The 13,790-nt window shown below is 39.2% G+C and overlaps 1 protein-coding gene across 3 annotated transcripts in view; it reads left to right on the top strand.

Annotated features, from left to right (window-relative positions):
• Positions 1 to 13,790, top strand: part of GPBP1L1 (GC-rich promoter binding protein 1 like 1) — a 33,193-nt gene that overhangs the window by 18,437 nt on the left and 966 nt on the right. For all 3 annotated transcript variants that reach the window (XM_040566362.1, XM_040566364.1, XM_040566363.1), the window contains 8 exons: positions 649 to 778; positions 1,140 to 1,423; positions 4,245 to 4,317; positions 5,522 to 5,715; positions 9,066 to 9,206; positions 11,585 to 11,743; positions 12,522 to 12,646; positions 13,502 to 13,604. In XM_040566362.1, the coding sequence (XP_040422296.1) occupies positions 649 to 778; positions 1,140 to 1,423; positions 4,245 to 4,317; positions 5,522 to 5,715; positions 9,066 to 9,206; positions 11,585 to 11,743; positions 12,522 to 12,646; positions 13,502 to 13,604 (1,209 nt within the window). The remainder of the gene's footprint in view (positions 1 to 648; positions 779 to 1,139; positions 1,424 to 4,244; positions 4,318 to 5,521; positions 5,716 to 9,065; positions 9,207 to 11,584; positions 11,744 to 12,521; positions 12,647 to 13,501; positions 13,605 to 13,790) is intronic.

Genomic DNA, 13,790 nt, shown 5'->3' with positions numbered 1-13,790 from the left:
GAAGTCTGTTTTAGGACTTCAGTGGCAAATCAGATCATGATGGACAATATTCAGTAAAAATACAGCTTTTATTTCTATGCTTAAATACAATGAGAGAAAAATAACTTCAGAATGTTTGCATGGTTTAAAAAGAACCCCTGCATTTTTTATAAATAAGGGGAAGTGAAGAGTAATAAATTCTCTGGAATTTTAACCCTAGAAGCATTAATGTCTTCTACAGAATCTTTGTCATTTCAGCACAAAAGTGCTCTAGCTTGAGTATTTCTGAATTTTAGTCAGACTGATAAGATCTTCCATTGCTGTCTGTTCTTTTGACTTCAGGGGGGAGTGAGTGAATGAGCACTTCTGTAATGTAAAATTTCTTAAATGAACTCTGCAGAAAGTATGTATTTGCAAGGAGTGCTGGTGAGATTATTGTATTAGGTTCTCTCTGATTCTTTGTGGGCTATGTGGAGTTGCGTGCCATTCAGGTTAGGTTCAGGTGACTGATGTCACTAGCTAGACAATGCAGATGTGGATGCTGTATTGAAAGCACAGGAATGTGGATTTTGGGGTGGTTTTCTTCAGTTGACAAAACACCACTGTTGGACACAGGCTCCTGGATAGCCCTAAGGAGAGTTTTATTACATAACCTTTGTCTTTCTGCAGTCCCCTGCAGCCACCTTTGAGAAACATGGAGAGCATCTTCCACGGGGAGAGGGACGCTTTGGGGTGAGCCGTAGGAGACACAACTCTTCTGATGGATTTTTCAATAACGGGCCCCTCCGAACTGCAGGAGGTGAGTAGGATGGATTGGAATGCATTCTGAGAGCAAACATTCTGGAGTATTCTTTGGAAAGAAGAATTCTGCAGAATATAAACATTTTCCCAAAATGCACCTTTTCAAAACATCCTTTAAGAAATTTGTGCTATTCTCTTCTCTCATGCCATGTGCCCAGGCCTGTTGGGGTTTCTGTGGTAGCTGTATATGCCTTGTGTAGCTTGGTTTATTTTTTTGAGATAATCACACAGTTTATTAAGTTTGGCCTCATAGTTACTTAGTAATCACTGATGTAACAAGAAAAACAGCCTGTTATTTCCAGTATTCTGCATGCAGTGTTGACGTTTTTTTATTTGCATACTTATCTCCTTTTGTTTAGACTGCTGGCATCAGCCGTCCCTTCTCCGCCATGATTCTGTAGATTCTGGTGTTTCTAAAGGAGCTCATGTTGGGCTTTCTGGCAGTCAGCCTGGCTGGCATGGTCCCTCACGGGGCCATGATGGCGTGAACCAGCGTGGTGGAGGAGGAACTGGAGTTCATCGCCACTGGAATGGCAACTTCCATTCTCGGAAAAGTTCCGCCTTTCAAGAAAAGCTGCCTGTTGAAGCCAGGGAAGAGAAGAAGGAAGACAAAGAGCAGTTACAATTTGAGGAAGAAGACTTTGTAAGTGTGTAGCTTCTCGCTAGAAGTGGCAGCTGTGAGAAGTAGCTTTTCAGATCTCATTTTTATTAGCATTGATTGATAGGTGGCAAAGATCTAGAGTTGCATTCCATTCCATGTTTCAGATCACTACAGATTTTAACAATGATTCCAGTGCTTGCAGGATGCTAATTGATACCCAGAGTCCTGGAGACTTGATGACCTTGTTGGATTATGGGTTTTGGCACATTATTATATTTTGCCAAATGATTATTAACTGAAGACAGCATTGTACCTCACAAGTCAGATCTTCAGTGCTCAAAAGGTGACACTTAAAAGGTGACAGTTTGATCTGCTACAAGAACAGTAGCTGTATTTCCTTTGTGGCTTTGCTTACAAAGCCTTTTTTGCTCCTAAGTACATCTATTCAGTGTATCTTCAGTCTAACTGCTGTTCCTTTCTTCTGCATTCTGGTACATGTTGGTGTACATGATAACCACCCCAAGCTTTCATGACATGTGCCCAGACCTTTGCAATCATCTGTCTTGAGTCATCTGGAATAGTCTTGTCAGAATTTTTTTTCTTATCTCTGTCAATCTGTGGATCAATATTTCTTCAGCCATTTCTTCCATTGATATCTACAGTTCATCAGCCTTCTTCTTTCTCCAGTATTCCGATTTACCTCGTATTGTCAGTTACAATAGTCTCATTTATCCTGGCTCTATTTTTACTGGAACATCTTTAGTTTTCACAACTACGCTAAACTGTACTCAGACTTAGGGCTTTTATTCTTACCACATGCATTTCTTAATATTTATGCTTTAGGATGTAAGCAACAGTTCTACTTTTTTTCCAATTTAGTTATTTTTTTCTCCCTTTTGACAAAGATCTTATTCTTAGCAGATGATGCATTTTGTTTTGTGCATCTTGTTTCTCACTTTCTCCAGGCTGTTATTGACCATTGTAATAAAGTTGATGTTATCTGTAAAGTACTGGTAACTCAGTCCCTCCACTTAATGTGATTCCTCTGACTTAATCTTCAGTGCTAAAGCCATTGCTGTCTCCAGTACTGAGAGTTCTGGTGACTGTGCACACTTGTGTGTATTATCTTCAGCTTTTTGCTCTCTTACTCAGCTTTTATTTCTGGAAGGCTGTTTAAAGCTGAAATTACCATGGCATTTTAATGTTGCCACTTCTGTTTGGAAGGTTAGGAGTTGGAGTGAAATACGAGTGAAAACAGCTGCTTCAGGCCAGAATCTGGTGATTCCACTTAAATTGCTACAGAAGCCAGTTTGATTTAAACTGCTGGGTTTTTCAGTGGAGTGCGTGGGGAGTAATTGCATGCTCTTGTTCAGCTGCTTCTGCTGTGGGAGTGGTAGCCTGCCTCAGTGGTTGGTTAACACCTGGAGAGCAGTGATTAAGCTTACATGTAGATTACTGTTGATCTGATTTCTCAAGAATACTGTAATTCAGGATTTCTGTGAGCTGGTTCTACAGACTGTCAGAAGCCTGTTGAAATGTAGAAAGCTATTGTAATGATTGCGACCATGCTGCTGTAGTCTGTCTTAGCCTAAATCGTTCTTCTAGGTGGTCCTCCTTTGTTCTCTTTTTTTAGTGCCTATGAATCCCTTTTCCCAGCTACATTGCTGTGTCTTCTCTAATTACTAATTACTTCCCCCATCCCCACACTTTTTTTTAAAGGTGATAATATCATGCAGCTATAATGTCTGGTAGCAACCTTTGCTAAATAACTCTTGTATTGTCTTTGCCATAGTGGAGAAACTGTTTTCTGTGGTTAAGCATGTAGCTGTTAGGGCCTCATGGCCAACAAAATGGGAACACTTTTCCTGAAAGGTCTGCAAAACAGGCTGTTCTAAGTTCTGTAGTGTGAGCACCACTGCTATCAAACTGACCTGTAACTGAAAAATGAAGCACTGAAACAGAGGAATTTCTAGGGTCTGAGGCAGTAATTTATGCTATGGTGTAACATTTTTTTCCGAACTCGTATAGAACAGGAATGCCTACTATTTCAGAAACTCATTATTAGAGACTTATGTGGTAGTCATAGTAACTAACATATGAAGAATTCATTAAAAAGAGGAAAAAGATGGCTTTATTTTTAACTGAAGTTATTTGGGACGGGGGAGGAGGAATAGCTAATCAGGATCACTTTTCTTTGAATGGTTGGATTTTCTGTACTCTGCTTTGAGCTTGGGACGTGTACTTAGTTGCTCCACTGAGTTCTGATACTGAATCAAAGGTAGGTCTGTGGAAAACACTGAGCCTGCGTGCAGTATTGCCCTGAAAAATGGACTCTGAAACTTAACATAACTTACATTTAGCTTTTTTTATCTATAAATATGTGATTTGATTTTTTCATTATTCCTCTATATTAGGAGCCTAGTGTAGTTCTTTTGTTGGTTGAACTGTTAATGTAGAATTACTGTAAAAAAAAAAAGGGGGGGGGGGGATGAGACTAGATATTCCATATACTGATGATGTGGATTCTGTTTTATTTTCTGAGCTGCCGATCAAATACCTAAATCTTTTATGGGTGTGTAAGTTTGTGGAATCTGTTTATTGCATAGTAGAAGACTGAAGGGCCTATTGTAAACTTGCTGATAGTTCTGTTGGAAATACAGCAGAAACCAAGGAGAATAAGAACTTGAGATTTTTAGATGTCTTGTGGTGGAGCACTCTCTTGTTCTAATTCAGATGATGTTCAGAGAAATCTACCTATACTGTGGTTTCCTAGAAGCATGTTACACTAATACAGAATCTTTTTTGTTATGAATGAGTATGCTCAATTGCATTGGTTTTTTGTTTGTTTTTTATTTTTTTCTAGCCATCTTTGAATCCAGAAGCTGGAAGACACAACAGCCAGAACAAACCTTTAGGGACACCGTCTGGAGTATGGGGTAGGTAAAGGTGTTTACACTGCTGTATGGAATGTTCATGCTGAAGCAGCAAGTTGCAAGTATTATTAACTATAAATACCTATATAGAAACTATTATTAACTGTAAATAATTTTTAAATGCTAGCTTTTTGCTCAGAGAAGATCTCGAAGTCTTAAGCAGACTTAAGCAGAAGTTGCAGCTTCCTCTCCTTTGTTGTTTTCCTCCCACAATTGTTACTAATCTCTTGGCCTTTTTGTCTGCTTGAAACCTGTACTTGTCATAAAAAAAAAATGCTTGTGGCAGCAATGTCAGTTTTCTGCATTTGCTTCATGCCGTACTGCAGTTACAATTTCATGCAGGCATTGCTTGAAGGGCGGAGCAGATTTGAGTGAACTAGACATCAGTTCCTGAGTTGAGATCTTCATATTAGAAAAACAACAAAATTGTTAATATTCGGTGGTTTAGATTTATTTGCTTTAAACTCAGAACTGGTTTGCTTTTGATTGTGATATGATATGGGAATCTAAGCCTTAAAAAAAAAAAAAGGGAAAATGACTTATCAGTTCCATCAACTAAATATAGGTTTGTTAATCTCTAATTAGAATGTAATTAGATCAGTGGGGTTAAGCACTGTAAATAATAAAAATACCAGAAAGAAACAAACAAAAAAATACTTGTGAAAGGAATGCAATCTGGTCCTAGAACAAGTTTGTCAGGTACTTACTGTTCTGCTCAAAAAATAACAACTGGCATTTGTGGATTTTTTAGTTGTTTATGCTAATACTTAAATTACTCTGCTCCTGAAAATGTGTTGGTGAGAAATATTAATTGTGGTTCTTTGCAAAAACACTGCATCTTCTAACGTATAAATTATGCAAAATATTTCTCTGTTAGTGAATTAACAACTGATCCATGGTTGCTCAAAGAACTGCTCTCATTTGTCCTGATTTCTGTAGTATGGTGGAAGGCTGTTAGGTGATGTCACTGTAGGTTTTTCCCTTCAGAGTCAAGGGAGCTGTTGTGGTTAAACAGGGGAAAAAAAAATGGACTTTGACATCCTTATCTTCCTGCTCAAAGCTGAAACAAAAGAACAGCTGATAGCAATCTCGGAATTAGACACATGTAGTTTCTAAGGTTTAGAGGGGAGAAGCTGGAGCAGTGCACTGAACCTGTTATGGAACAGAAGATTTGTATTTTAGGATCTTTCCTGTTTTTTTTTTCCAGAAAACCCCCCTAGTGCCAAGCAACCTACCAAGATGCTGGTCATCAAAAAGGTTTCAAAAGAGGATCCTGCTGCTGCCTTCTCAGCTGCATTTACATCACCCGTTTCTCACCTGGCAAATGGCAACAAAGCCACCACCATTGTCCCAAGTGTCTACAAAAATCTGGTTCCTAAACCTGCAGCTCCTCCTTCCAAGGTATGGGGGTTTCCAACCAAGTTAGTGAATGAGGGAAAAGCCTCTCCCTTGATACCAGAATCAACCATCTAAATAAGAGTTGGAATATAGTTGTTTCTAGGGTAGTCGCCTTTACAATAGAGGCCTGTTTATTGCTACAGTCGTTTTTCCCCTGTTTAAAATCATTTGGTTTTGTCCATGTAGGGAACTAATCTCTGTTCTGGCTATACTGGTGTCTGGCTTAGTGTGCGGTGTTCTGATACATCAGACAAATCTGTATCTTAATTGGACAAAAATAAGCAACACTAGAGAATAAGAGTGTGTACTGAGATGTGCTTGAATTGCTCGCATGACTACCTTAAAAATATTTATTGGGTTACAATAGTTTGTGTTTAAAACACAATTGAAGTTAAGATCAGATTAGGTTGTAGCATTCTGCAGTTTATGAGCCTTAAAGACAACCTGGAAAAGTAATCGATTTTGTGCTTTCTTTCACTGCAAGAGAGTGCTGATAGTTCAGGTATTTTAGAAGTTAAAATTATTAGTGAAACTGTTCTTTAAAAAGTTATGCAAATATTCAAGAGTATTTGCACACCTTTTTAAAGAACAATCTCACTAAAATTTGTAAATTGTTATTGCTGGCTGCTGCATTCCAACAGAAACTTCTGTGATAGGAGTAGAATAGTTCTACACACTTCAAAGATAAAAGCAAAGTGAGAGAGTTTAACCGAACTTTTTCTATGAGAAAGCAAGTTTAGAGCTTCTTTCCACTTTGTAAGTTTTTCTTAATTCAGACCAAATTCTGCCAACTGCAGGAGAAACCTTAATTAAAATGATTATCTAATAAGCTAATATAAAAGTTTACTTCGAAAACTGGTCCCTTTCTTGATGATATGGGATAAATTGGCCTATTATAAAGGGTTATTAGTAAGAGTTTTCTGTTCACTGAATCAACCCATTAAATATTTCAGTCTAGGTACGTACTTGGTTAGAATAGCTAAATAAGATGGAGCTGTTGTGCAGTGAGCCTAATGTGGCTTTTATTTGTGTTTGTACAGCTTGGTTGATATGTGTAATACAGTCTTAGCTATTTTTAGCCTGGATGTTTTGATTCCTCTTTGAAACAAAAAGACAAAGATACAGTTTGTCCAAGCCATCAGATTGTCTGTCTCTCTGCTTCAAAGCAAATAGTACTGTAGTGAAAAGGAGTGCATACGGCTTTTCTGTCTTAGCTGCCGTTGTGTCCAAAGATAGTCACAGATAGAATAACTCAGGATATTATCTGTGCTCACGGTTGAAATAAACCTTCTCATTTTTATAGATAAGTTGAAAAATATGATCAGGCTTTTTGAGACAGCCTTGTGACTGTGGTATGGAAGTTCGGTTTATGTCAAAATACAGGGTTGTTTGTTTTGGTTGTGTTTTGTTTTTTTTTAATCTTGTTTTACATAGTTTTCACTTGCATTCCAGATCATGTGTCTATATATAAACTGGAATTATGGCAATATGTAGTGGTAGCTGACTATGTTGCCTTTCAGTGAAGGATATTCTGTACTGAACCAGTTACTACTCCTGGATTACACTTGGATTCATTCAGGTGTGACAGCACTGTTAACACATGAAAAGCTATAGGGCTAGTGGAGAAGGTATAGACTTGCAATATGTGGGAGCTCCCAAGAGATCACGGTCATGTTAACTGTAATATAAATGCATATTTAGTCATTTTTAAGTAGGTTTGTATTGACATGGTGCTGTGATTACAGGGGCAGCATGGTGCTCCTCATCGGTGAGGACTGCAATAATTAAGAATTATCTGTCTCATCAGCAGCTCTTTTGTTAATGAATGGTGACCATTAATAGAGCGAAAGGTGGGAGATCAGCATGCCCTTAGAAAAACTATGTGCATGAATGATGCCTTTTTGAAAGGTACAAACGTGAAGCAGGGATGGTAGGATGCATTTTTCTGAAGACTCCAGAAAGTTGTGTGGAATTTGTAGTGCGTAACGTGATGGGGGGTCAAAACACTCCCTTTGACCATGTCACCAGTATTGGAAAGCTGCCACAGGCAAACTGAATGAAATACGTTTCTGTTTCTTTCTTTAGATAAAGATAATTCCTCACAGTTGAGCAATGCGTGAAGGGCATAATCTGCAAACGATTCCTTTTGATTCTCATCTGTAACTGTTGTGCTTCAATCTCGTGGTCTCTCTAAGAAAGTAACCATAGTCTGTCGTTAAATTTGTATAAACTGCCACTTTGTGGACAGTGGGAGAATAACAATTAGCAGACAAGAGTTAGGTACCTAAACAAGTGCAACCATGTGCATATGCAGAGGAAAAGTCCTTGTCAAAGTAATTCTCCACTCTAATTGTACTACCAGGCAATATTAAGTTGGAGTAGAAGCCTATTAATGTGAGAGAACATACTGAAATAATGACTTCTGCTTTCATTGTTCACAGAATTACAAAATTTAATTACTCTCAGATTTAACTTAATCCCACTGTGCATTAGTTAATTTGCTATGACTTGAAATTTACTTCAGAAATCTGTCGGTTCAAAGGGACCAGTGTGCCTTAATGCCCTGACAGGTATATTTCTCATGCTACTTGATACAAATCTCTTGTTAGAATCCTTGTAGTAAAGACTGTCACTTCAATGTTTGTTCTTCGTTGATGAGAGGTCCGTGGATAACATACTGAGTAACAAGTTATCTTGAAGCCTTCGCTTTTCAACAAATCACCATTGTATCTGAAGGGATACTGCAGAGAGTATCCAGACCAAAACGGTATGTGCTCATGCACCTAGTAGAAGGGTGAACTGCCTGCTTTTCTTTTTTCCTCTCAATCAGTGCAATGATGGACACTTTCAGAGCCCTAGGAAGTAAATAATTGGCATCCTCAGTCTGGAAAGAAACGTTCCTTGATGTTTCTTCCTTGCATGGGAGGAGTTCCTGTCAGATGATGCAAACCCTTTCTGTGTGGCACAGTGTTCCCATATGAAATGTGAATTTAATTGGGATCTTTTACTTCCCATCTGTGTGTAGCTCCAAGATGCATTGCATCACTCGGTGGTGATTCCAATTGATGAAGAGCAACACTAGATTTTCTCCATGAGCTCTTAACAGTGTTTTATTAAAGGGTGGTGCCTGTGAAGCAGAATCGTGTGTGGCTTGGGCAAAACAGAAGATGACAGGAAAAAGCTAATGGATTTAGGAGTAAACTTTTTGAGAAAGTTCTTGTAGAGGGAGGAAAAAAATCCATACAACAGGCAATTTCAGTCAATACAATGTTTGTTTTACTGCTTGCAAGCAACCCACTCTAGTGCTTTACCATTTATTGTTTTCTGTATATTTTGTGTTCTTTTTACTATAGCCAAGTCCATGGAAAGCCAACAGAAATGAACATAAACCAGGCTCGCTTTCTTCCAGCCGTGACTCTGCCTTTACCAGTCCAGTGTCTGTAACCAAACCAGCGGTACTGGCAAGTGGCTCAGTCCTTACATCTCCCAAAGAGGTAAGGGATTAGGTCTGGGGATATGATGGGAACTTTATCACTGTCACCTACTGTAGCTTAAATGTAAGGTCCTTCCTGCATGTGCTACCTAGCTTTGTACTCTTGAATAATGACTTGCTTGTGTGTTCTTAGTACATCCTGCGACATCTCTGATACACTAAAAGAAAAATGTGGTTTCCCTGAATGTAAAGACAATGCCATTGGTGTTTGTCCAAATATATTAGGATTCCCCCTCAGATTTAAAAAAGAAATTAAAAAATAATTTGACTAGTGTTGCATAGCTAAACGTACATAGATTTGGTGTGCTATTGGAGTGCAGATACCAAGAACAGATGTGAAGCGTATGGTAAACTGATTCCCATATGGGAAAAGAAAGTGGAGGAGAAGGATCTGCCTTACTTTCTGTAGGAGAATAACAGCATATAAGCAGTGAACTTTGAAGGGATTCAACATGTCTACGTCTTCATCTAGGTGTCTGTTTTTAACGCTGGTAGGAGGTGATCTGCTGAAGTTAAAGCTGACTTACCTCCACTTTTGGTATGAAGTGTAGAGAAAATTTCTGAATGTAAATTTCTTAACACTTCAGCAGTAAGTGGGACTTGACGTGTTTTGGCCAGCATTTCTGTGGTTCATTTTTTAGCTTGTATGCAAAATGCTGTTCTGGAGCTTGAAAGTCCACAAAGCTTAGTAGAAAAATGTCATTGAATAACTTTGAACACTTAGAATACATTTTTTTCTTTGAATATGTTGGAGACATGCAGTATGGAAGCACAGGACCATGGCAGTTCTGTATAGTACTGGTAAAAAGGCTACTTCTATCAAAAAGCTCAAGTGGTTTTAGCAGAGTATTCCAAATTACCAGGAGACATCTAGTTCTAAGTCTCCTTTGTTGATGGTTACTTTGTGTTGCCTACAGTCAAACTAATTACCATGTTTAAAGCTTTAATTTTTAAGTACTACGCCAGCTTTTCATCCTAATATTAAGACACTTATGCCTTGTACAATTGCTGATTTGTGCAGGGCGGTGTTGAATGAGGCAAAATCTGAAAAGGCTAGCTGAGAAGTGTTCACCATAAGGCATTACTTTCAGCGCACACTTACCTCACAGGCATTATTGCACGCCGGTGTTTCATGTGAAATAGGCATGAGAAGCATAAGCAGCAGTTGCTGCCTGTTTTTGCTCTGCTAAATATTTTAGTTCCCTTAGTCTTTGCTTAGAGCACTATGTGGTATGATAAAAACACTTTGTAAAGGAGGTTTATTTTGAAGAGCCTGAATTTGCAACTCTCTCACCCTAGTTTTGTTTTTTGTTTTCTGTTTTTTTAAATTAAAAAAAAGGCAGGAGGGGAAGCCACATGCTTTAGGAAATTGAACTCTGCTTTTGTATTGAGAAAAAGATAACCAAAGCAAGAGAGGAAAAAGAATAGCTTTGCATGCAAGATTCTGGGTCAGGCAGGTATTTATATAAGTGGCTGAATTCCTCATCTTAGAGTAGCCAGATACAAGGTCTGTATATGATATTGGGAACTTTCACACAACATGTTTTTAAATTTCTTTCCCATGTCCACTCAAAATGATGAAACATTAAATTGAAATTCATCTTGGTTAGCAGTGTTTTAATTGTACTGTCATGGCTGAGGCACTGCTTATGTGCAAACTGTTGTGCCTTATGCCTGGTTCAAAGATGAAAATTAAGAAAGTAAAGCACTGTTGAAGAGCGTGGGAGGTTACCTTGGGTTCAGGAATTCAGCTGAGCAGATTTACCACAGGGTCAAGGGCTGTCTGTGACTGGCTAGGCACAGAATTATCTGGGTTGTGAGTGTTCGTAGGCAAGAATCAGCAGCATGCTCACCAGGAGAGGATACGAAGACTGTGGCTACCTGTTTCACATACAGTTGGTTAATGATGTACCACTCCCTGAAAAGAGATTACCACCCCAAAGCTTAAATTTCAGGGTAGAGGCAGCCAGAATGGCTTAAGACACAAATTTGAACTGAGTCTAATCTCCCTGATTTTTTAATTTTGTGGGATGAGTCCTGCAAAAAGTTTTTTGCCTCCATATTCTGTTGTAGCCTCCAGCATTACTTAAGAGAGTTACGTTGCCAAGGAACAAAATAAATGTATTCGTGGCCACGTGAATTGACACCTAGAGGAAGAAAAAATTAGAGCTGGTAGCGATAGGTGGGAACATGCTGGTAAGGGAAGAAGTGTGTACACAACACCATTCAGTATTTTGATGAGCATTTGAAATTAGATTTCTTAAGGGTTTAAGAGCTAGTCCAGGAGCTGATGAGCATTTGAAGGTACAGACTCTGAAGAGGGCCTCATCTTCGTAGCAGTACAGTTTAAAGTCTCTGTATTCTTCCTTCTTTGTCCAGAGTCCTTCCAGCACCACCCCTCCCATCGAGATCTGCTCTTCGCGCTTGACAAAACTGATGCGCCGCACCACCGATAAAAAGAGCGAATTCCTGAAGGCACTGAAAGATGATAGGAATGGGGAGATAACAGAGAACAGAGAATGCGACAAGCTGGATGATGTAAGATCACTGCACCCCTGCCCCGTGTTGTCCACCCATCCTCCCCCTTCTCTCATACATACATGATCATGATGTATTTAAAGAGTTGGGTACTGAAAAAAAGCAGTGTATATAATTCAGGCTGTGGTGGAGGAAATGAATGACTTCCATCGGTCTGATACACATGTTAGCAGAGGTAGCGCACAGCACTGTGATGAAAGGAGATATGTAACATGATGAAATGCAAAAGGGTAAGTAATAAATGAGGTGGAAGGGAAGGAGAAGATAGAGAAGTTAATCTAGAGTCTTGCAAGGATTCTCTCAGGGGTTGAACAATTCCATGTTTTAAAGTCTTAGTTTACTTTCAAACTTCCTTGTCAAACTGGATTCATAGGAAAGCTGAATTCAGTGCTTGTAAAAAGTGCAGGGTAGCGGCTTGAGCCCCAGGCTTGGACCAGAACCCTGAATGTGGAAGTCTGTGTCTTAATGTGTATGTAAAGGACATCTTTAAGAGAGGGGTTTTCTTGGTATTCTCTTTCTGAAGCCACTGATTACGGCTGTGTAATGGCAACACTTACTCCCTTTACATCAAAGTGCAGTCTACCAAGTGACATTCATATCGTGTTGTCTTGTCACAGATAGGTAGAAGTTGCTTTTAAACCACTGTCAGCCCAGGCTCTGTTGAAAGCACTGACTTGAGGTGAAAAGGCTTTGATTTACCCCCAAGAGCAGAAGCTTGAACTTCAAACTGTGCTGTCAGCATGGTCTGTACACACTTTGCTTCCTTTTTTTTCTTTAGATGGAGAGCAACAGCACACCAGAACCAAAGGAAAATTGGGAAGAGAATTGCCATCAAAATGGCCTTTCTCTTCCTTTGCCAGAGGAGGGGGAAAACCTCTCTCACTCATTGGAAGCAGAACACAGGTGAGGAAATGGAAAAACAAGGTGTCTGGAGTAAAGGAGGGTGAGTCCTTGGACTGTGTGAGGAGAAAAACTATTCCAAAAAAATTTCTGGGAAGTACACAAAGCTGGACTAGAGGTGTGGGTTTCATTACTAGTGCTGGGCTGGGTGGAGTCTTACTGAAAGTAAAACAAGACGCTGACAGCTGAGCCAAGACTTTGCCGTGGTCTGTAATTAAGTTCCTGTACTTCTCTAATGCCACATCCTTGTGTGTTAACACTGCCTAGATATTTACCTGCCTGCATGGTGAGGCAGTGCATGATTCTGGTTAATTTGTAAGTGGATGTCCTACATGTAATGATGTGGAGTCTGAAGATACACCCTCACACTTCTTTTACTGTCTGTACTTGGAATGCTCTTGTGCTGCCTTAAAGGCTGTAAACATGGGAGAGAGTTAAGAAAGTATTTGCTTAGTATCTCAGCTTGTATCTTGCTTCAGTGATTAAGCAGTGTGTGAGTATCTGTATGAGTGGATAGTAACTTTTAGAAGATCCTGAGCTAAGGTGCTGGTTTGATTGCGTCACATCCTCCTTCAGTGTCCTTGGGTAGAATTTCAAATCTCTGCTTTATTTTCCTTCTGCCACACTAGTTATTCACCCATTGTACAGGACTGCTGGTGATTAAATATTTGTAAAAGACATTGAGTATGAAAAACGTTGGGTAAACACTAAGCATTGTTGAAGTGGTCTGTGATACAGAAGATTGCCTGGTGAATTTGAAGTAATGCAATACTGAACCTTGTGCTTCATGGACAAACTGTTCTCTCCTTTGCCTTTGTTCCCTTGCTTTAATTCCTGTGCCCTTTTTCCACAAATCAGGTTATTGAAAGAAATGGGATGGCAGGAATATCCTGAAAATGATGAGAATTACCTTCCCCTCACGGAGGATGAGCTCAAAGAGTTCCAAATTAAATCAGAGCAGGTATGTTTCAAACTCCTACTACTTGTGACTGTTCTTCACCCTTTCCCTTCTTAAACATCTCCTGTAGTGTAGAAGACAACTAATGAAATTGTAGTCCAATTGATGACTCTAAATTATCCATACAGAGCATGTGTATATACAGTTAAACATATAACTGATGTCCACAGATGGCTAGGGACAGTTATT

Source organism: Cygnus olor, chromosome 8, assembly GCF_009769625.2.
Source record: "Cygnus olor isolate bCygOlo1 chromosome 8, bCygOlo1.pri.v2, whole genome shotgun sequence".
Classification (NCBI taxonomy): Eukaryota; Metazoa; Chordata; class Aves; order Anseriformes; family Anatidae; genus Cygnus; species Cygnus olor.
The sequence above is the reverse complement of the archived record's forward strand: the minus strand, read 5'-3'. Positions and strand labels throughout refer to the sequence as shown.